Source organism: Molothrus aeneus, chromosome 11, assembly GCF_037042795.1.
Source record: "Molothrus aeneus isolate 106 chromosome 11, BPBGC_Maene_1.0, whole genome shotgun sequence".
In the NCBI taxonomy this organism is placed as follows: Eukaryota; Metazoa; Chordata; class Aves; order Passeriformes; family Icteridae; genus Molothrus; species Molothrus aeneus.
In genome coordinates this window covers 12,123,460-12,148,221 of record NC_089656.1, presented here as the reverse complement: position 1 = coordinate 12,148,221, position 24,762 = coordinate 12,123,460, and the positions used below count along the sequence as shown (strand labels likewise).

At 39.6% G+C, this 24,762-nt stretch overlaps 1 protein-coding gene across 1 annotated transcript in view; it reads right to left on the bottom strand.

The window, feature by feature from the left end:
- NFATC3 (nuclear factor of activated T cells 3) overlaps nucleotides 1-24,266 on the bottom strand; it is a 64,682-nt gene extending 40,416 nt beyond the window's left edge. Inside the window, exons 1-2 of the mRNA XM_066557523.1 lie at nucleotides 24,167-24,266; nucleotides 7,563-8,682 (exon numbers count right to left, since the gene is read on the bottom strand). Of these exons, the coding sequence (XP_066413620.1) occupies nucleotides 7,563-8,682; nucleotides 24,167-24,266 (1,220 nt within the window). The remainder of the gene's footprint in view (nucleotides 1-7,562; nucleotides 8,683-24,166) is intronic.
- Nucleotides 24,267-24,762: the final 496 nt, after the last annotated feature.

Sequence of the window (24,762 nt, the reverse complement as noted above, 5' to 3'; positions counted from 1 at the left end):
TACTTGTTCTATCTAAGCATAAAGACTTACTGCAGCAGGCAACAGAGACACCTAAAGTTGTGTTCAGCTTGTCCACAGACACACCCTTACATACAGTAGCAAAGTCATTCCAGGGAAGAAGAACAAAACACAGTAATAGAAATAACATGGAAGAACCTCAAACCAATGTTTACCTACCCTTTTACCTGCACAGATTTATAGACTTAATATTCTAATAAGATGAATAGTCAGATTCAAGCCAGTAATTACCTAGCAGAGTAAGTTAAATTGTGAACATTTAAAAGTGAAAATCTTTTTATCTCTTATGTACCCAAATTTCTCTGTCAAAATAGCTGGTATACAAGGAACAAATATGGTACCTGAGAGAACTCTGTTAATGCACCACAGGCTAATCACCAATTATTGGGAAGCATTACTGGAAGTTGAATGGTAAATTCAGTCAAGAAAAAAGTATTTGTTGATCATGACCACTCTTCATACAGTGTCTCAGAGAGATTTACTCCTCCTGCAATTAACTAACAATAATGTGGCACAAGTTGTATCAGACTCGCATTATCTTTTAAAATAATATTTGGCATACTAGGACAAACATGGAGACAAGAAAATAACCAACTCTCAAAATTTTGTCATTCTTTGAAAACAAAAAGAAAATAAAAAGAAAATAACAGCATAAGAGAGCAAGGAAGAGGATTGTGCACGTGCAGATGCCTAAAATGCTAAAAAAATTGCAAGAGATTCCCCAGTAAATGACACAGCTTTTGAGGCTGTACTGCATCAAACAGATGTGTTCTAGAAGTAGCTGCTCTGACAGTTACAGCTGCTTCCCTTTTGATGTCGGATACCCAAACTGTTGTTTCTCTCTGAATCCTTTCCTTGCCATGTCTACCCCTGAACTTCTCAGCAGCAGTGGATTCTTTACAGGTTTTAAAACTGTCATGCACCTTCCTGCCTTGCACCTTCTCTGTCTCTGTCATGCACCTTCCTGCCTTGCAGGGGTATCAGTTTTATGTATTTTTGCTTCCACATCATCCGTACACATTTTTCAGACAAATACTATAGAGGTACACATTGAACCAAATCAGTGATCTGACTTGGGATCATTTTGAAATGTAAATTCTTTAATCCCATTAATTTAACAGAGTCCTAGTTGCCTGCACACCTTCAAGCAGAAAAGGGGTGGGAAGCAGAGTGGGAACTTCCTAGCCAGCTCTGCCACCTTCTTAGAGTCACATGAACCCACAAGACTGCATTAGCAGATAAATTAAAAAAACCCAACAGAATACAGTCTACAAACTCTTGGTATTTTGGTTTTTTTATTCTATGTACAATTCAATACCAAATGAGAAAAATCATGTCAGCCTTTGGGGTGCAAGAAGTAACAAATTTGCATATGTTTTGAATACTTTGTCATATGAAGCAATGCTATTTTGTACCAGATGCTGAATATGGGAAAATAGGTCTGAAGCTGCCAGCTTTACTGCATGTAAGGATCTGTTCTCAAGAAAATACTATTCAGTCTACAGTGATAGGTAAGGATCAGCAGTAAAACTGCTAGATTTAACTCACCACAGTTATCAGCTGTCAACTGTGCGCTGAGCTTCACTGAACTTCTGCACAATCTCTGATAGTGCTGAACTTCAATTTATAGTGGTGTATTACCCTTAAAATATCTGGAACATGTTAAAGAATAAGCAGCTCAGCTGCTTCAGAAATGAACAAGGACTTTTTCTGTCCCTCCCAAGCTTCCACAGCATGACAGCTTTGTGTTATTGATAAAGACACCTAACTTTGTATTCAGAACCCAGATCAGCTGCTGGCCATGAGGGGCTTTTCAAGTCATTTTAGAACAAAAGATTAGGAAAAATAACAACTCATGTTTTAAAGCCCTTCACTTTTCAGTCTTGATGGAGAAGGAACATGTTTATAGATATTTCCATGTTTCATTAGTAAGTTCTACCCAGTTTGGTGCCAATTTACTGTTAGAACAGCTTGGGACCAAGCCTTTCACGGAAGTTTTTCTCTCTCTTTTTTTAAATTAAAAACTTTATTAGCAATGCAGTAACCTACTAGTAAACAACCAAATCACATCAGGATAGGGAAGTAATGAGTGACAGTCATTCTAAAGCTTTCATGAAATCAGATCTTTGTACATTGTTGAAACAGCACCAATCTGTAAACCTACAAAATGTTCTTCTGGAAATACCAAGGGAGTTCTATAATCTGATTAATGCAAGCCTCAGAAAGCCCATACTCATATATATCACATCAAGACTAAAGACTTTAGAGAACAGCAGCTATTAAAGGGAACTCAGAGCTACAGAAAGAACCTGTTGGCAGCATTCTCAGCAGAAACAACAGCATTTGAAGGTATCACTTCATTGATTTTATCAATATTAATCTAACAGATACTTTCTTCTCTGGAACCATTATCTCCAAAACAGAACTGACTGATGAGGGAACAACTGATGTTCAGTATAAGAACAGTCAAACATGTCCATAAGGATTTGAGCATTCAGAGCTGTAAAAGGCAGGGAGGGCACAGCTCATGGGCTGACTCTGCCCCTCTGCCATAGGAAGAAGCCTGGGGCAGAAACAGGACTTGCTTTGACTGTGGCCCCAGAGCAGCATGTGTGGGACAGAAGGAAAAACAAAGCCTATGGCACTCATTAACATAATTCAGCTAAAAACAATTTCCTTCCACTTGTAGCACTGTTTTTGAACACAGGCGCAACTGATACAAAAACTCATTTCAGCCACTCTGTATGAAAATGTTCCTACCTCCCTGTAGCCACTAATTCTAGTAGCAACCCCTTTAAAGATACCCCAGAGTACCTCCAGATAGTTGTGAGAGTTCACTGGTTGAGATTCCCAGATCTTCTAAAGAGATACTTTTATTAATTTTTAGTTGCAGCAAAAATAATTTTCCACTTAAAATTCCTCCCAATATTTCAAAAGAGAAAAAGCTCACTGACCATACAATGGGTATTCCACATTTTTTCCTCATCACAAGTTTTTGCAGAGATGAACCCACAGTGTATTCTGTGACAAGCCAATGTTGCAAGAGAGCAACCCCCTGAGAATATCAAATCATAACTATGATCCAATGCTATGGTTTTCAAGATCTCTTGCAGAGCCAAGATACTGCTGGGGCTGCTCTTCACTGCCTAGAACAAAGCCATATTCTCCCTGATGGAGAAATTCTCAAGTTAAGAAGTTTGGGGCCATTCCAGCTGCCACAGTGGCCTATCAATAGACTTTATTAATCTGCTTACATTCAAAAGACCATTCTGCTCCTAGCAGAACAGTTCACACTGCTGTCAGAGTACTGGTACAGTGAACTGCCATGGGGAAATCTCTGTTCCATCATCCCAGAGCAAAGCAGAGAGAGGAATAGCAGGTACAGCACTAAGGCCCTGCACTAAACACTACCTGAATTTCCCTGGATTCAGTAATGGTGTGTAAACATTACAGTGATAGCATTGCTTATTAAAAACCTAAGAGGGTCAAAGTTCCTTTGCTTGTCTCACTTAAGTGGGTTCTTATCTTCAAAGTCAGTAATTTGCAAACATTTTCATTTTAAAGTTCTGCTAGTAGAATAGCTGGTGTTATTTCTATTTATCAGAAAAAGGTGATAAATACTTGGCAGACTAACTTTGTCTATAGAAATCTTCCAATGTGAGTGCAGTTCTTAAAATTAAGACTGAAGGCCCAAAATACCTATGGTAAAAATAGGACAGAATTCTGTTCCTGTCTATTCTTTAGACTTCCAAGAGAAAGATTCAAACAAAAGAAACAGTTTTCTCAAGTATTCCATGATCTACCACTTCATGTAAACTATTTTTTTTCCTGAATGAGTTAATTACATTGTCAGCCATCCTAGTTTTCAGCAGTAAAATACTCTCAAGCTGCCATTACATGTCCACCATTAAAATGTTTCTGAGCTGTAAATACGTCTGTCAAAGCCTGTTTGTTCATCTCCACTGGGACAAAAAAACTATTTGATGTCCCATCACTTCTCAGTGTCATAGATTAAATTAATGACAAAACAGTCTGGAAACAAACACCAATTTATGTAGTAGTTTTTAAATCAATATGTAAGTCTCTATGAATACCATGAGGGAAGTAAAGGAAACTAGGTTTTATTTCAAGATTTTTGACCATTAATGAATATTGCCTGGTTATCTTCCAGACACAAAAGCAACATTTGTTGCCATCCAATACTGTGGGGCTAAACAATGAGTCATTCATTTTTTCTTTCTTTAAGTTTACTACCCTGCAAATGCCTGTTTGCTTGAAACACAAATTAGATTCTCAAGATCCACTTGACCAAACCTAAAGTCTACAGTTCCACTAGTCATTCATGTTAAAATAGGAAGTTTAAAGCAAAAGATAATCAAGACTTTTTAAAAGCAAAAATAACAGAACTGCCATGATTTCCAATTGCATTATCAGAGAGCACTTTTCTAACAGCCCCATGTTACCTGCACCAGGGCTGGCCATGTCTGTGATGGTCCTCAACTCCACAATACCATAACCAAGGTCAGCACTAGCAATGCTCCTGATCTCTTATGAACTGTACTTGTAGAGTGAAGTCCTCACCAAAGGTATTGTATTATATCACCTGCTCAGTAGAGATTTCTAGGTGAACTCTAGACTCTTTTTATTCCCCTTTTTCAAGTAAAAAAAGCACTGTAAAACAGATTTTTTTTTTTTTTTTGCACTTTCTGGAACTCTTACACTCCAACTCTAACAGCAAGTATGAAAAAAAGTGATAAAATCAGCACATTTGCAGAATGCTGGAGTAAAATGGTAGTGGGAAGGCTGGATCTACTATCACTACATTAAGATCCCAAGAAGAAAGTGTTTTTTTCAGTGGAGGGGAAGGAAAACATGAGACACATAAAACCATGTCTTACCCATCACCCTGTGAGGAGGCTGGGGGTGAAAGAAAGAGGTATCTTAAACAGCAACAAGAATAACCATGTAATAAATAAAATTACCAAGTTCATTACTGAATATTCTGTAAAATGACCAACTGAGTCTGCCATCATACCTGGTGAGTGACACCCTCAGCAGCCACCTCCACTATTCCCTGTACAGAAGCTGCTGCCCAGCTCCTTCACTCGGAGAAAGGAATTGCTGCAGTGGTCCTGCCCAAGCCCTTGCCCACACTTCTCTTGGACAAGGAGCAGAAATGGGGCTTGGGCCATGTAATACACAGACATTGTTCATATGCCACTGACTGGCAGATTATGAGTTTCTGTGACCAAATAACAAGCTGTCATCAAACAAACCAGTTTGGATGGCATGTGAAATATGACTAATGCTCAAAAGCATCTTATACATTTTTAGAGTTTCTTAAGCATTGCACACTTAGTGAAAACAGAAAATGAAGGAAAACATGGTAAGGCCTGATAGATAAAGTAGATAACAGATTTGCAAAACTTTAGAGAGCACTCAGAGCAGAAGGTGCTACCTACACATTTCACACCACAGAACATGTAAGGCAAATCCCTCCCCTTCTTCCAGGGGTCAGTTACTGCAGCTGGGCATGTATTTCTTTTATCTGCTTGGAATCAATACTCCTGTTTACTTCATGCACTACTTTGTGCTTGACAACACAATCAAGACACTAAAAAGTACACTATTTTCACTATATCTTGTCATTTATACTACAATTAATACAACTGTACATACATTATGGAATAAATACATAAATAGAGATTACATAATTCTTTATGATAATTAATATGCTCACTTTTGGTCATCATCATCAGCTATTTAGAAACAGAGGCTCTTGCATTTGATTTTTATTTATAAAATGTAAGGATCAACTTAGGTTTCTAAGAATCAAAATTACAAAATACTGTATGACAGAACGGAAGGTTTTACCCACTAAAGATGCACACTGCCAAACCCCCTGTGGAACAGGCTACAACTGCTAAGTAATTCAACATTTCAAGGAGGATACAGCTGCCAGTGCAGCCATTTCCACCAATTCAATAATCAGCCGACATTTTTGGCAGCAAATGCACCCAGCTTAATGGGCTTATGTAGCTTCCTTGTGTATAGGTGTAGTCTTCATTGTCTTCTGTCTGTTTGCCCATCTTATATATTTACAGAAATTCTTCAGTTCCTGCTTCTAAATAAAGTTTGACATTTGAAGAAATATTTTTACTTTTTAATGAAAACACTAAAATTTCTTTTTATTCAGTTGTACTCAGTTTCCTGCAGTACAAGAGGAAACAGGTATGAGCTGTCCATGTTTCAAACCACTTTGTTCATCCCACAGAACCATAGATCCACAGCCCATGCCTGTTTGTTCATGACATCTAACCCTACTGTATTGCTCACCTTTTAAGAACAATGTTAGCATGCAAGCTAACAAAAATGGCAAGTTAGGACTGCTTATAATCCTACACAAATATAATACAATTCCAAAATACACAAATAAGTTAAAACAGTCATCATTGTTTTAGTTCTAATGAAAAGATTCTAGAAACAGATTGAACACCTATTACTAACAGATGGCAATGAAATTTTAAAAATCCCCAGACTTGAGGACAGTTAACTTATCTGTTAACACAGTAGTTTCAGACCTGGTAGAACAGATCCAGCCAGCAGCTTTGCATCTTTACTGTTAAATGTTACAGTAAACAAAATCCATGAACAGTTATGTGGAAGAACATTAAAGGAGAAGAAAAAAAAATCACTTCTATTTACTAAAATCAGTACAATTCTGTGGAGAGAAATTAAAACCTGTGGTTATAAAATTTGGCAAAAAAAAACCAGATGGCTGAATAAGTATTATTTAAATGGATTTAGCTATTAACAAGCCAAGCTAGATGACAGCTTCTCAAGAATTTATACAAGCTCTATAACTTGAAAGATCATAGAACTGATCCATCTAAAACGTGGAAGGAGGGGGGGGGGACTTTTTCACTTAATTAAACCAGTTCCCTCTTCTGAGTCTCCACAAATCATCCTGCTAGCACATGACAGGACTGCAAAAGGAAAAGACCTATTTAATTCTATCATGGATGGTGGAAATACCCTGGAACTAGAGCCCAGACATCCATTCTTTCTGGATGACTTTCAGCATGGCATACAAAATTTTCCTTTATTCTATTTCTAGAATTATATGAGCCCAAAGAAGTAAATCGACACAAAAGCAAATAAACCCCCTACCTCTTTTGTGATCTCCCAGTTACATAAAATCATGTAAGTCAGGTTTCCCTAGCTATATGAAAATGTCAAGTGCTCAGATTAGATGGAAAGGCAAAGCATGTACAAAATCCACTGACATTTAATTCAGCTGGGCTCTGTGCATATACACAAACTTTACTTAAATAAAACTAATCCTATTTACAATGATCAACTGTGTTTTTAAAGAGGAAGGGTAAGTGCTATCTCAACTTATTTTTTCCGAATTATAGCATCCATCTGCCTTCAAGTTTTCTTAAGAAATCTTAATGCATCACTGCAATACAAGGGCACTTATATGTCTATTTAAGATGCACAGGAGGGGAAAGCCAGGAAGGAGTCACTTTGTAACCACTCACCGGAATATAGGAGTGTGACCAGGCTTCGGCTTGTTCCAAGTAAAGTGCGAAGGAACAGAAAGAAATTGGTCTCCGGGCAAGTCTTTTTTCAAGGTGTGCTGAGAGCCAGAGCAATCATCCACTGCAGTTTCAAGGGATGATGACAAGGTACCTTGCTCTTCAGGACAGATATCTATTTTTCCAGATAAAGTGGCAGTCTGATCCTCTGAGGTCTTTCTGGTTTTTAGAGGAATATCAGTCTCTGTACAACACTGAAATGGTGAAAGCCCAGAGTTAAGGCCTTGTACATTATGAATGGAAGTGTTCAGCCACGTGTCTTCTGTTATGCTTCCTCTGGGAGAATGGCCGGGTGATGGAGTTGGAGAGTGGTGAGGAGAGAGAGAACCAGCATAGCAAATCTCAGCACTGGAGTGGCGGCGCTTCCCACAGGGGGACGTAGGTCTGGATGAGGGCCTTGATGTTGGTCTAGGGCTCAGCCAATTTTCATCTGTAATACTAGTTCTGGGAGAGTGACAGGGAGACTGTCTGGGTGACAAGGCATGCCCAAACCCATACGGCTGCTGCCACGATTCATCACTGGGACCTCTCGGAGAACCTCCAGGTGATGCCAAAGGAGAGCCAAGGGTAAATCGAGCAGCTGCTTCATTTAGCTCTGAGTCTACGTCATCATAAACATGGGAAATGGATTCACAGGAGGAAGCATCTGAAAACCAACTCCTGGATGAAATGCTGCTGGCAGGGCTGGGACTAAGGGATGATTCCCTATATGATGGCTCCAGAGGAAGATAGAGATGGTCCCGGGAAGGCCTTTCCATATACTCATTTTCTGTGCCATTTGTGTGTAATTCATCTTCATTGGCCTCAATCCCCTGGTGACAGTTGGGTGAAATCGATGTGATTTGAATGCTGGGGCACTCAAAGGGTTTGGGTCCACCTAGTGGACTGTACTTGGATTCTGGTACCTCGCAAGTGCCTTCATAGTTCTTGTGACTCTGAAATCTCGTAGGAGAGGAGTGAGACTGCAGTCCATGGCGAGGAATACAAATTGGCTGGTTGACAGAGGATGATGGCTGCTCTACATTAAAGATGTATATGGATGCACAGTCATCTGACTCAAGATCTGAAAACGAAATTAAAAAAGATAAAAAAAGTAGTAAGAGACAGAATGCAATACTTGGATAAATGCCATAAACAAAATCCTTCGCTTCCCAGATATGGATTGTTATCAACATCCTAGACATTTCCCATTACACTAGTTACACAAAATAAAGCTAATTCTTAGTTTTAAGTTTTCCCCAGTCTATTTTACAACTAAATATGACTACAGCATGATTTTCTATCATAAATCCTGTTTTCAATCTGATTTCACAGTTTATACACATCTTCATAGAGAAATTATAATGCAAACAGAAAAATGGGTTAAAATCCTGAAAGGCTCTAAGCTTGAACACTCAATTCAAACTTCATCTTTCATAACTGTATTCCACTTATAATTAAACATTTTTAATCAAAAATGATTAAAAGTTTATCTTTTTGACACAAATAGGATGAAGGTACTTTCTGCAAGTCCTGTCAGTACTTACAAGCACCAGAACATCACATCCATAATACAGATCTACTTTAACAATAAAAAGCATCTTACAGTGACTCAAGCTTGAATAATGAAGATTATGAACTGCTAAAAACATTCAACCAAAGAAGGTCTAACAAGAAGTATTATTCAAGAAACTATAAAGAATTGTATTCCTAAGATATATTTTTTGCAGGTTAGAAAACTCTCAAGTGCCTATGCTAAATAGCATTTTTCAGTGCAGTTGCATGAAGTTTGAGCACAAGTTGTTCAGCAAAATAAGGCAAAACAAAATATTCTCAGACCTCACTAACTTATCCAAAACACAGGAAATATTCCAAAGAAAAACAAGCAATTGAGAAGGAGTACAAGTCCCGTTATCAAAATCAGCAACTTTGTCTCACAGAACTGAAGCAGTTTTTCTTGCCCCATTTCTCAATATTAAATTAACTGCCAATAGGAGACATTTGTCTGAAACAAATGTAGAAAACACTTTTTTTTTTTCATATTTTGTAGGTACTGTGATTCCACTCTTGTTTCTTTTCACTTGTAAATAGGGTCTTCACTCTTTAATTTTCCACAAATCCAGGCTAGATGACATAAATTGCATCTCTAGGTATTAGCTCTTTTTTAAAAATTATTTTTATCCTGAATACCAGCAGACTAATAATATTTGTTTTAAACTAAATGTATTCTCCCTCACAATCAGTTAAAATATCCAGACTGGAAGCTATGTATTTTAAACCTTTGCATGAAAAAAAAATTAGTTTGTTAATGAAGTCAGTCTATTTCACTAATAGCAATCAGCTTAAAATTAACTAAAACAAACAAAACATCAGCTCCTCAGAGACAGGGAAGCATTTTCAAATGAAGAGAAAGCACATTGTTACCAAGGAATGGACTACATTCCTCAGACTTCACAAAAAAAAAAAACAAAAAAGAAAAGGCTGAAGTTTCATGAGCAGGGAACAACTCTATAAGAAATCTATTAAAGGTGGCATACATTGCATTTAAGGAGTACTTAGTAATATTATAAACACTGCATGATTTTATATGTATTATGGTTATGTATGACAATTATCCATATTATAAATCATTAACTACTACTGTATGTGTTAAGAGCAAAGAAAATCAGCATAGGTTGATTTCTAAATATGCACACACTGAAAGAATCAGAGTTCTCAGGAAGGACTATTGCACATATCACACACAATTAACACAAGCTCACTACCAAAACTCCATATCCATTTTCTTTCACTAGGGTAACAAACATTTTTTAAAACTTTAATTGAGGCTCTTTCTTTCTGCTGTTTTCCATCACAAAACATGAAATGCAGACAGTAATTGGTTCTAGGTTTTCCATATCTATTGATGTATTGATGTGCAAGATCACAGATATCTGTTTCCTAACTCAGTATTAATAAAAGCATAGATCTAGGGAAGAAGAAGGCAATCCTATAAAGGCTATTATCTACCTTATCAAAACTTAGAAATAAAACAGTTACAGCCACAGAGTAATAATAATAATAATAATAATAATAATAATAATAATAATAATAATAATAATAATAATAATAATAATAATAATAATAACCTTTTAGAAAAACAGCAGTTGGAAGTCTTCAAGCCCAGTGTGTAACCATTTACTGTCATTAATTGTTTTAGGAACAGGAGCAGCACATTGTTTGCACTAAACCTCTCACCATTGCAAAGAGCCTTCTTCCTTTTACACCAATAATCAAGAAATCTTAAAATATTTAAGACAATTTCTCTACTTTCAGTGTCACAGGGATTTACAAAAAGCAGATGTAGATTCAGAATTTAATTTTCACAATGCTGAGGTGGAGAGATCAGACCAGCACAGAATTACCAACACCAGCTGGGAAGAAGAGGGGAAGAGATGGAGCAGACAGGAGACAGAACCTTTGTGACTCAGGCGTCTGTGGTCCCTCTCCTGAGTTTGGCCGTGCTGGCCGTTACCCCTCCCCAGCTGCACACACACAAAACAGGAAGCAAGAAACCTAATGAATACCCAATCCCAAAAGCACACTTAACACTGTGAACACAACACAGTTTGAAGCCTAAATCACCCACATAATTTTCAGACTCAATTGATAAACATGTAGATTTATTTCCGTCTGTGCACACAAATCCTCCCCCTTACAGTTAATGTGTTTAAATAACCTGTTAGCTGCTCACAAAAAGGACAACACTAAGACCTTAACAAATCATGTCATTAATTCTACTAAATTATTTACCAGAAATTATTTTTGTCCTAATAAAGATTGCAGAGAATCCAATCTGAAAGAGCCCTCTAACCTATCTTAAGGAACTAGTAACATACAAACACAAATAGACAGCTGGGGGGGGAGGGGGGAAAGAAAAAATGAAAAAACCTTCACTGATAACCCTTAAAAGAGAAAGCAGTGAGAATAGCACAAAACAAATCCACCACAGGGCTTCAAGAAGCAGAGGGTAAACAAACAAAGGGAAGTCTCACAATAGGCAAGTGTAAGGAAAAAAGAGTTATGGAGAAGCCCGAGGGAAAAAAATAGAGTTCTGGAAATCTGGTTACTTCATAGGAGAGCTATTACATCCAAACAATCCTGTTGGGGGAGGAAAGACAATAAAGAAGTTGGCCAAGTCATGAGGCCTTCACTGACCATAAAATATAAGAAAGCACTCAAGACACAGAAACTAGGGCAGTCTATGAAGGTAGAGCACAAAAACTGAGTGCCACAAGCACATGGGGTCAAGATGACAAAACAGACACAGCAAAATACACAGACCAAGAGAAGTAGTGCCATTCACCTCAAATCCCTTCGTGCCACTGAAAAGGCAGATGTGCTAAATGCTTTTGCTTTAGTAAGGACAACATAATAAACTGCTAATAAAGATAACAGCAACACAGAGTAAAGAAAACTGGACTCAATAAAAGGTTAAAAAATAATGAAGGATTATGGGCCAATAAGTTCAACTTCAGTTTTAGAAGTAGTATTAATAGTTTATTTGTTCCAGTAAGCATTTTAAAGGAGACAAAGAAACAAAACAAGTCACTGTTTCCTAAGAACAAACCACGTCAAACACATTTTCTTTTACAATCAAAGGAGATCTTCTGGACAAATGGCATAGAAAGAAACTCAGCTTTGTCTTCACTTAGTAAGACTTTTGCCACTGAGAAGCACAGAGAAGCCACGAGTCTTTAGAAATCTAGTGGAGTCTTCCTCCCCACCCTGCTGAGATCAGGTTCACTACTGAGGGATCACAAAAATGAGCAGATGCTCTATATTCACAGTGTATAAGCTAAATAAAGCTGCAGACTTTCACTGCAATCTTGCATCAGGCGTGTGTGTCATCCACTGTCAATGAGAACCAGAAGGTTGCTCATTTTGAATGTACATTTGCTACTGTCTGGAAACAGCCTCGTGTACAGAAGCTCCTGTTCAGCATTAAAACAATGCTGGCTCATCCCTTACTAAGCTGCTAACTACACTTCAACATAAGCTGTCTAACTGGGGAATATAATTAAATAATGTCCAGAACAACTGCTTCTAAAGTACATTTTGCTTGCTACTTGCTGTATCAGAGTGCACATTCAGGAGTAGCAATGCTTGCCCACCAGTTGCTCACTCCCCAGTGTTGTACTGGCACATGCACATGTGCAGCTGTGCACTCAGCCAGATTTCTCCAGAGAAGGAAGGTCAATTACTATCAAATGTCTGAACACAAGCCCTGTGCCAGAATTACCCAAACTGTTTTATTATTCTAAGTTTACAAGCCCATAAACAAACATTTTCAGACAATAGAAGCTGCTATAAGGTACGAAGAAAGTGCAACTTGACCTAGGTCTTATAAAACTACTACTGTGAAAACAGGATCAGCAATCGAGTCCTTTAAATACCATGAGGAAAGACCTGAACATGGACACAGAGATCATGTGTGTTCTCAGGCAAGTCTGTCTCACTCACAAGCTTTAAAAAGAATGACCAACTCTTCTGTTTTCCACTTCTGTCATGCCAGTTACCATTATCTCTTTCTGAACACAATGGTTACAAAAATATTTGTAAAAAGGGACAAAAAGCCTATGTGGCTGGTTTTTTATTTCATTGCTCTGCAAGTTTGCACAAATTTATATATTTCTTGAGATGAAAGAGGAGTCTTAATCCTTAAGACTAAGACTAAGTACACAAAAGAAAAACTATTGATTATTGACTTTTTTGTGTTCCTTAAGGGAACACAAATTAGTCAATAATCAATAGTTTTTCTTTTGTGTACGTAAAAACGCAATTGATGAGAGTTCTTCTTGGTACACTATTGCACTAAAGCTCTATAATTGGATATTTAACTCCAGTTTTTCATTACAAGCTATCAGTTCTCCAGAAACACTTCCTACAAGCTTAAACATCAGCTTAAAAAATCCCACAACCTCAAACTGAAACATAGCAATGTATTAGTTTATAAGGAGTACAACTGACTAGCAAGCCAAATATGGTACTGAAAAAGAATAAATTGTGAAAAAAAATTAAGGTAGCAGGGTGGAGTAGGGGGAAACATCCTTCTAGACCAAAGTTAGCAATACATGAAGCAGTACTGCAGGTTTAAGTTTTCAGAAAGGGATGATTTACAACACTCATTTTATGAAGCAGTTTACTGTCTTTGATGGTTTTGTGCTCTGTTTCATGGCCATGTCAGATTACTCAAAAAAGGATAAAAATGAATTTTACTTTTGTCAGTCATGTATGCCAGAAGCTGTCCTGTTGTGCCAGTCACAATTTCACTCATTTTCTTTTGTTAAGCAAAGTATACTGGAAATATAGAAGAAAAAGAACCTTCTCAACAGTGGGAGCTCATCCAGGAGTCTTTTCCAATCCTAGTCTGGATAAGAATTCATTATCCTTTGTAGAAATACAGAAGAATAAAGAAGCTGCAGTAGTTTCAGCAGTTTAAACAAGAGAAGAATCCAGCATATCAAATGTTTACAACAGACACTGACTAAAATAAGAACATACTGGCTCTTGGGGTGTAACTACACTAAGGTTTTTTGAGCAACAACCACCCTCCCACACACCTTCACACACAAAGGGGGAGGGGAACTGAGAAGAGATGTTCTTTTAACACAGATGATTTTGGCAATCATATTTACAGTGCACTAACACCTGTATATATACAACTGACAGAATGGCAAGCTTTAGGACATGGGAGGAAAGAAGCAACCAGGACAGGAACTGCAGGTGTTCACTATCAAATAAAAACATAACATGCAACTAAATAAACCCTTAGGCCACAGCCTGGTACGCATTTAAACTAGAACTGCTGTCTTAGTGTACATCCAGCTTCACACTGAAGTAATGAAATTAAATTTCAAATAGGGAAAGAATAGCTTTGAGATATATTGCTAAAAGGTTATGTACAAGGCAGGTAAAGAATTAAACTTGTAACTGTAAGATTCAACAAGAATTAGTCACTCTAAGTTCAGTTACAAAACAGAAAATAACAACCGGATGCGCTAAGCAGTGTTTATACCTGTGCCTTCTCCAGCTCTCCTGCTATCTCTGCTTGATATGAAGCATGTCTTTAAATGATAACTTTAAAAAGCCTTTGGTTCAGTATTTAAGGATTATTCATTAATACTCAGGTTAAAAAAAAATCTGCTTCTTGCTTCAGAAGCCTCCAAGTTCTGTGGGCTCCTCTTTGGTTCCTATTTTTAATCTGTGGCTATATCATTCAAGAACACATGGTATTTCACTGCATAATAACCTTGTAGACAAAACAGAAGCTGCTGTCCTCCAGTTTGATGAAGTCTCATTTGTCATTCACTGTCAGATCAAAGGTAATCAGCATGACCCAGTAGTTCAGAGATATTAGTGTACAGCCTTTTGGAAACAGCACAGTGCATGGGCACAGCAGGTACAATCACACAGTATGAGCAGCCATCTGACACTGCTGTTCTGAAGATGAACTCTCTTATTCTATATGATCAGCTGTTAGAGTCTGCAAAAGGACTGCAGCCCTGCAACCCCAGAGCATTTCAGATGTGTAGATGTGAGACCTGAGAGAAGCCTGATCACTCCCAAACTGGTGTGCTGTGCCTGACCCACTGGAAGTAGACTGAGCATAAAGGTAAGAGAGAAGATTAGGCAAATACTGAGTGAAAGGAACAAGGGAATTAATCGTGGGTAGTAATTGCCAGCAGGCCAGGTTTGCCTAGATTCTTGCTACTGTGGGCCAATTTACCATGCACAACTCTTCCTTTGTGGAGGCAAAACCAACAGGCTCCATGAAAAGGATCTCCAGTCATTCAAACAGAATGAACTGAAATCCTCACCTAATTCACCTAACTCCTACATGGATGCCTTTACCACCAACTGACTTCTAACACGACCTTGCTCACAGCAACCTGCTGCTCTATACAGAGACACTGCCAGTTCACTGCTCCAGTCCTGAAGCAAGCACTGAGCAGAAGCCAAGCTTGCAAAATCAGAAGGTGTTAAGTAGGGCTGTATCGAAGAAACCAGACAGGATCGTGCAAGAAAATTTGTATTTTAGTTTACAGGAGAGTACGGTGACACAGAGCAGGGTCTTTGTGCAAAGTGGTAGAAAAGGAGAGCACTAAGCCAAGGCAAGATGTCTGAATGGGGAGCAGTCACACAGTGGAGGGGAGACTGAAATGGGGGCATCCCCTTTCTGACTATCAAATAGAGCATGACACCGAGATTGAGAACTGGTATCAATAATACCCAAACAAACTCGTTTGGGAACTCTTCACACCTCGGCCAAATTACACTGTACTGCTGCAGCTGCCTGCATGACAGAGGGCAAACCATTCCACAGCAGGCACTCCTACCATGTAGTTAACTCCGTATTTCAAACCATCAATTTTTACAACTTTTCACCAATATTTTATAATGCAGCGGACTTCAGGTGCATTAAACTCAAAGGCTGTGTACATCAAAGAACTGTAGTGAGCCAGAATGACAATCTGAAACTGCCTTGTTTTCCCATCTGCTCACACGAATGTAGAATCAGAAGCACCTTGAATTCACTTTGCTAGATTGATGCAGTAAAAGGCAGAAACACAATTCAGCCAAATGAAAAAGAGGAGGCTGAAGCTGAGCACAAATACTATTCTTCTCAGCAAGGTTCAGAATGACACCCCAAAATAAAGAGGTGGTGATATTAGCATGCCTCATGACTGTGCCACATGTAACTGCATCTCTTCCCAGAGTCCTAAATGGTTTGTGTTTATTCCAGCAGGACTGGAGGTATCACCACATACTGTACATCAGCCTAACTCCTGCCTCCAGAAGAAAAAGCTTGGCAATTTGAAGGACAGCAGCATTTGCTCTCAAAAGACTAAACACGACAAATTACACTGATGAAATACAGAGACTTAGGTCATTTAAAGAAGCTGTGCAAAATAAAAAATGTTGACAGATTTTCTTAGTAGTTCTTTGGATTAAATAATGTATTTCCTTATGGCCTTGCTGTTTGAATACAGTTATCCCAAATTACACTATTAAAGCTTTTTATAATCAGTTACTGAATCTCCTCATCTCCTTTGTGTCCTTGACTTAGGGAACAACTTCTAGAAAGCATCTAAAGATACACATGAGCAGCAATACATCACTGCAGATATTATTACAGGCCATTATGCAGCCATCAAAGCAATGAATCATTGTCACTAACAGTTAATAAATGCAACATGATTGGATTAACAGTTTGTCATTCTGTCACACTTTCATTTTGGCTATGAAGATACAGAGGGCTACTCTGTACAACAACTTTAGTTAAAAGGTGACAGCTTCTGCCCTGGCCCAACTACAGTCACAATTTCATTCCCTCTCTAGCACAGAGCAAATACTGCCCCTCTGAAAGAATGTCTAAGTCATCCTTCCATTTTTTCCAAAACCATTAAAAACATTAAAATATGGGATTAAAAAACCATTTCTCATAGCATTTGTTCCCAAAAAAAAGCAATGTTAGCAGCCACTGAAACATGAAGACTTTCATTAACCCTCTCCATCAACCTGCTAAAAAAAAAACCAGAAAACACCAAAAATATTCAACTCCATTCAAGAATTTTTTCTATATTAAAAATATTTCTCACTTTTAGAAGTGATGACTAATCTTCAAAGTGCAGCCTGGGAGACCATTTTTAAGGATGCAATTCCTATTAATCTAAATATTAATATAAATAATATGATACCACATTTTTGGTACTAATAAATTAGCTAAGTACTAGCTCATGTTTTTACCTACAAACATCTTTCATGCAACCTCAAATGAAGTTTTTGTTTCTGCTTTACAAAAACCCACCAAAATCATCACACAATACCAACTCAAACCACACACAGAATTCTATTTTCATGACTTTACTGCTGAAAGGTCATGGGTTTGTAGTCAGATCCCCAGAAAGTTCATTCTTCTCTCCTTCCACCAGACCTGCAGTGCTTCAGATTCAAATTCATCTTCCCTGAATGACTTTGAACAGTTCTATGATTTTTTTAATGTTCTCTTTTGCCAGTATTTCACAACAACACTCACAGATAGGTGTACTAAAGGTAGAAGAGAATGCTGCCTCCTTAATAAGCTTGCTCAGTTTTACTCAGCCTTACTGATCATTTCACTCATCTTGAATTCCACTGTCATTTGAACCCCCATGGCATGCCTGGACAAATGCAAGGACTTGGATGTTGTTTTACTGGCTGGGCTCTGTGCCAAGTCTGCTCCACGTACTTCCCTGGCCCACTAGGGCAGCTTGAGGCAACAGCTCCCGTATTTACGTTATTGCTGTGAACAGCCAAACTGCTGCTTACTATTGACCCAGGCCCATCTACTCCAATTTATTCTCTCTCACTCACAGCAACATTACAGAGCTGGCTACACTTCAGGTGGCATCTGACAAACTGCTTCCAGTTGGACAATACAGACCAAAGTAATGGGATCATCGTGTTTTAAGCAGAGGACTACTTTTTACTTTGAGAAACAGCAAGAAATTTTTAATTTTCAGAAATATGTAAGACAAAAGCATTAGACCAAATGCTGACCTGGACCTGACCATCTCCCACATCCCAAATCTCAGGATTTGTTTTCATTTACACTCTACCCAAAATTCAGTTGGGAAGAAAGGGGACAGAGAGTGATGTGCAACTATGAATTCACAAACAAAATAAGTGACATTTTGTCAAACTGGGGACCTTTATAACATCCCTGCAATACATAGTGACTCACTAGCTAGTGACTCTAGTCTGACATAGTAATGCACTATGTAGTGATCAAAGAACCATACTCCCAAATCAGAAAAGTTATTAAATTAGATTAGCTGCAACTACAACAGCTTTGCAACACCTCACAAAAGAATTTGGTGTTTTCCCTGAATAGTCTCATCCTGGTCAAGCTTCATTCAAATAGGCAAGATTTAATTTATCCAGAATACTGTGAAAAATCACAACATACTCAAACATGTCGGCTTGCCAGGATTACCATCTTAATCTCTTACTCTTAATTGCCAGGCAATTCTTGACTCCACTGATAGCACTTTAGTACAGATTCTCCTTTGGTCCTTCCTCAGTGTTTCTCTAAGCTATCTTGAAGTCACAAGACCCTCTGGTTTTGGTCAGATGCAGCTGTTTGGTTTTCCCTCCTCCCCCCTATCAGCAGATTATATAACCACAGCCTATATGACTGATTTTCATTGTGTCCCTGTGTGTCAATCTTTTAAATGCGGATACCAGCATCCCCCAGCTTGTAAAACAAAATGATAGTAGCTCAATTTCCTGCAAGTGGTGGTTTATCACTATATATTTAATACTCAGTTATCAAATAAATATTTCTGTTAGAAAGTGTCATTTATATCTAAGAGAGAAAAAAATAAATGGATTCAAGTAACTTATCCATTCATTCCTTTGTTGGAGTAGCACCAGCTGATCCTATTCTTAACCACAGAGCACTCTTTTAACATTTGTATAGCAAATGTTAACAGACCAGCATAGACAGCTGTATTTAGATGGATGGCTCAAATTATATATATTAACTACAGTTACCATCTTGTGCAAAGACTTTCTCTCCTACCAATTTATATAGACATCCAAATCTAAATAGAATCAAAATAATTTAAAAAATAATAAAACTTTAAGTGAAACAAACAGGTGTGCAAGGTAGCCTGGTAAACAGACTTCAAAAGATGTCTCACAAGCTCCTCTTACTCAGCTAGGGAAAGCCAACTTTGCAACAGTTCTGGACCAGCTCTTTTGAGCACAAAATCAAATTTCACCAAGAGCAATCCTCAGTCAACTCACACTGTAAGTTCACAGCTATTGCCAGCATCCAGCCCTTCATTTCCCACTCAATCTAATTATAAGACTACTCTCTCTTTTCTAACACAACTTGATTTTCTTAAGATTATTTACTTTAATCACAACCTCACGGAAAAGAACAAAAAGTTCAACCACGCTGCAAACTCTCATCAACAGCTTTGACTGTTTTCTACTCTCTACCAACAATCCCTGACAGCAATACCAGTCATGAATGCACATTTAGGAAGGGAAAAAGGATACTTTATATATTAATGATGAAGGCAAAGCTATAAAGACTAGTATTGTGGTGGTGTTTCAGTATAAATCAATGGTTTGAAGACTTCTATGGCACACATAAATGAAATAACACATACATAGTGCCAGTTTTCACTACAAGAGAGCTCTGCCTAGCTGAGGGAAAATCCAGCACCCATCATCACTTCAGAGCACTTGGTATGTGGGCAGGAGACAACTGCTGAGCAGCCCAAGCAGCTCATGGATGGTCACAGAGAAAGGTCTGACACAAAAACCTTCAGAAAAGATCAGGTATTACTTTGACAGTCACTTCAGCAAAATGTGCTTTTCAGTCGTGTTATCCACTAACAAACCAACAACCCATCAGCTCTAAGTGAAAGGAAAAAAATCTCAGAGGAGAACAGGCGTAGAAGTTTGTAAATCAATGAAAGAGACAAATCCAAACTCAGCATCCTTATGCAGAATGAGGCTGCAGCTCACAGAGATGTTTTGAACAGTTGCTAAATTCATCACAGACCTGGGATGTTTTTATACTCTTCAGAAGAAAAGTAAGAGATATCATAAGATTCATTTGTAACAAGATTACCAAATAGTATTACCTAACCAAATGTTAGGTCACATGAAATATGAAGAACCCGGTTTCATCTTGTTTCATGGTTTCCAATAAAATAAAATAAATACTATGAACCTGAAGTCCAAGGAGGGTAGTTTGATCAGTTCTTTTAAAGCATTCATATTGTGGGAAAGCAAATAAACAAAATCAACCAGGGAAGATTATTTACATGGAAATATTAACTTCTTCTCTACTTCATAATCCAAGAACAAAAGGTAGAAGTTAAGGTGAAACTCATATTACTGTTTCAGGGGTAACAAAACATTGGCCCCTCTTTAGCTCTTATAATACTTAATCAGAAATAACAGGAGCATTTTAGGCAGGAGGCTGAACAGCAGCATCAGTAACTCATCTGTAACTCTTCATCTTCTGCATACTGAACAGTTTGCAGCCTCTAATTTTAAGTTAGTTCTGATTTCACATACCAGGAAGAAATAGTTTTGCATGACACAGAATGCTATAAGATCCCAAATTCTCAGCTTAGTAGTATATACTCCAAGTACAGCTTTTACCTTGAAAAGCTCATTCTTTTAAAGAGAAAATGAACCCCTAAAATAAAACTTCAGAAAATATTACAGCAACTCATATTTGCTTTCATTTTGAGAAGTTTGGCATTTAAAAAGTATAATGTGTTCTCAGCAGTGTGAAAAACTCAATGCAGTTTAACTGCCTAATAAATTCTAGACAAATTCCCCAAAATTACACTGAATAGAATTGCAAAACTGCTGGTGGTGAAGGGAATCGGGGCATCATTACAAAAGCATTCCAGCTAATTCAATTACTCAAGTGTCACATATTACATCCCAAAGGTCCCTTCATCAAAAAGGCCGAACCAGGTGGCACATCAAACACTGTCACTGCCAGTCGCAAGCCAGTGACATGTCTGTTAGCAGACTGTGGAGGACCTGAACGATCTGTAAAGCACGGGCTGACTCAGACATTTCAAACGCAGCTGGTACAAGGTGGCACGATGCAATCGGATGCTACTGCAGCTACCCAAACTTTTGCAACAAAGAGCAAAGCAAAGATATTTGGTTCACTTCAGAGTGATCTGTAGCATTAACTTTAGGAACTGGAGGCTTGAATTTCTTGGTCATAAAAAGATGAAGAAAGAACTGTAGCTAGAACTGTACCAAACGCTTTTAGTGCTTAACAATACAAAATCAAAGAGACAATTTCTTTGTTCTTTGGGATAAGAACACCGAACAAACAGAGAAACAGAAAGCAAGTTTGCAGGAACTCTTGCTCAGTACCTAACATCCACTTGAAGGCAGCTGAAGAGCTCTTGAGAATCTTTAATTTAGCAAATTTCTACCTCAACTCAAAACCTACTGGGAATGGGCTACCCCTTTTAATTTCAATCCAAGTATTCTGCAAAGACTGCAGTATTACACTAGGGATTGCAAGCATCTTCACACATCTTCTTTCATGCATTCTCCTCTGCAGCAGGAACTACAACTTTCAGATCAAGCAAAGAAGCACTAATGCAGAACAGAGGTCTCAAGTCCTGCCACTTTGCACAAACCTACAAATGTCAGTCCTGCTATCCTGAAACCCACTGAAAATGTTCTGTGGAATAACTAAAGATCCCAGCTGATTTAATTTCTCTTACTCTTCTTTTAATATCATAAAAGGGGTAATCTCCTGCCTGGCATTAGCACTTCCTTAGTAGTTCAGATATCAAAAGTATTTCAAGGAAATGAAAGAATAGCTCACTTTTCCTTGCTTTTGATTACAAATACAGTTAAATATAAATATGAAACTGTATATACTTACATGTGTACATATATAAAAGATACATATATAAAATCCTCACAACACTAGAGTAGTCTCAGTATAAAAGACACCATTAACATAGATTTCCATGTTATTTGCACAAGAACTTTGTACCAGACACTTCCTTCATCAGAATGCCAGTTTCAAACTTTTAGAGACAAAGCACGAAGGATCAGAATGTGTTTTTAGGTGTTCTCCATGATCATGGAAAACTGAGTAATTTTAGTATTATTTCTTTCAAATTAAGCAACTTTCCCTGTGACCTACATGTTTTATTATTAGCATACACCCTTATGCTTACTTTGCAGCACATCAGACACCACCATTGAAGGAAGTGATATGGGATTATGAAATAGATGCTTTAGGGAGCTCTAAGAACTTTTTTTTTTTTTGTTCATCTAATGTATTTGGAGGAGGGGTAAGGGAAAAAAATAGATTTCCAATATGGGACCTCTCATATGAATTCTATGTGTAAAATCCATGGGCAGAATAAACAGATGAGCTCTGGCAATACTTTTAACAGAGGACATGAAGGCAGAGTCCTACTCTAACCCTTTCCCCCGAAGGCCACATCTGTGCACAGCAGGCAAGATCATCTCCAGAATTCTACAAAACAGTAAAATTACTGGTTCAGATGGTTCAGATGCAGGATTTCTTACTGAGTGCTACAGCAAACAAACTAGTTCATGGTTCAAATATCACATTTTTAAATTTGACATAAGAATAGTTTTGACTTATCAAGCATGGAAAATTCTCTGTATTCAGAGTAACATCTGAACAGCTTATTAAGGACTGCTACCCAAATACAAATATAACAGTGAGTTGATACCACACTAGTATTTCCAGCTTTCTGAGAAACTTGTTCTCTCATTCTCATCTATCATCAACAAAGGAACATAGTTTAGACAACCGGTTTTATGTCAAAATAATAGAAATGGGGGTGTCAAAATTGTTTTTGTTATCATTTATTCACATGTTTTCCATTGTTCTCATACGGTACTGTAGTGCACTTATCTATGCAGAATTCAGGCCCCCTTCACAACACACACCATCTGCTATTGTACTGAGATGGAAAATAGACAAAGCCTTCCCTGATCTGAACGAATTTGCAAATTAAATCTGAGCATCAAGAAAGTTAGGGATTTTCTAAGGAGTTAATCCTGAGTGCTTTCACACAGACTGTATCAAACAAATTTTTTTCTAATTAACTTAGGCAGACGACCGAGTCAAACAACATGGCTGCATCATTTAGCCTGGATACAGCCGTGTTTCAAGCTATCTTATCATCTAACACTTGGACATAAGACAGCCCATTACCAATCAAAACTTATTTCAAGTACGTTAGAAAATAAAGCACGCAGCCATCAAACTCTGGTACAGCTAAACAAGGCACAGCTGGTCCTTATTGATTCTTCACGCCACAATTCACAGGGAATACTTTGTTTTCTGCAGTTTCAAGAAATACGAGCATTTTAAAACGGGATTTTCAGCCTCCAGTACTACAAACAAAGTAAAATGGAAGCACTCCGATATGTATGCGTGCATTTGCACACACGGACCCAAAGAGCCATCACATCTCAACACGCGGTGCTCGCCCGTGCACACGTACACAAAGTCTGCAGAACGCACTGGGATGTTCTATATACGGGGAACACTTCGGCTGAAACTTTTCATCGCAAGTGCCCGAGCACTGCCCTGCTCCGGCCCCGTTAACACTTTGCTGCTCCCTGCCCGGTCCCTCCCCGGGCTCGGGGGGCGTGGGGCCACCAGATCCAACCCGGGGCCTTTTCCCCGCCGGCGCCACCGCGCCCGGGGCGGCTCCTCCCGCACGATGCGAGCTCTTGGGTTTCTTTTCCCAAAGAAAGTTGTTACGGCGGGGAGAGGCCCGGCCGGTCGCTCCTGAGCCCCCGCATCCCGCGGGAGGAACGGGAGCGGCGCCGGGAAGCGGCCGCGGCCTGAGGGACGGACGGACGGCGCCGCTCCCCCCGGGCTGCCGCCTCCCGCAGCGGCGGGGCCGGCGCAGTCCCCGCTGCCCTCCCCGCCTCGTTCGGAGGAAAACAAGAACCCGACCGACCCCCCCGGCCCCGGGGCGCACCTGCGGGCCCCAGCGGCGGCCCGGGGCCGGGCTGCCCGTCCTCGCCGAAGATCAGCCTGAAGTCGAACTCGTCGGTGGCGCCGCAGTTTGCCGTAGTCATGGGTTTGGCCGGCGAGGCGCAGCGAGACCCCGTCGCCCCTCAGGGCCGCGCCGGGTCCTGCCGGGCTGCGCTCGCCCCTCAAGAGCGCCGCATAACACCGGGCGGCGGAGGGGCCGGAGGCGGGGCGGCGGCGCGAGCGGCGGCTGCGGCCCCAGCGCGAGCTCCGGTGCCCGGACGCTTCTGTCACTCGGGGGGGGCGGGCGCCTACTCCGGGCTGCGGCTGGACCCGCCCCCGCGCCGCGCCCCGGGCAGCGCCCCCCGCCCCGGCCCGCCCCGCCGGGCCCTCCCCCTTCTGTCCGTGCGTCCTCCGTCCGTCCCTCCCGCGGTGACGTCACGGCGCCGACAGCACCCCGTGACCGCCGCCCGTGCCACCGAGGGACTGAGAGAGAGGGAGAGACGGCCTCGCCCTCCCGGCGCCGCGGGGCCTGCCGGGAGTTGTAGTCGGCGCTCGGCGCCCAATCGGGCGCGGCCAGCGGCGCGCGGAGGGCGGGGCCGC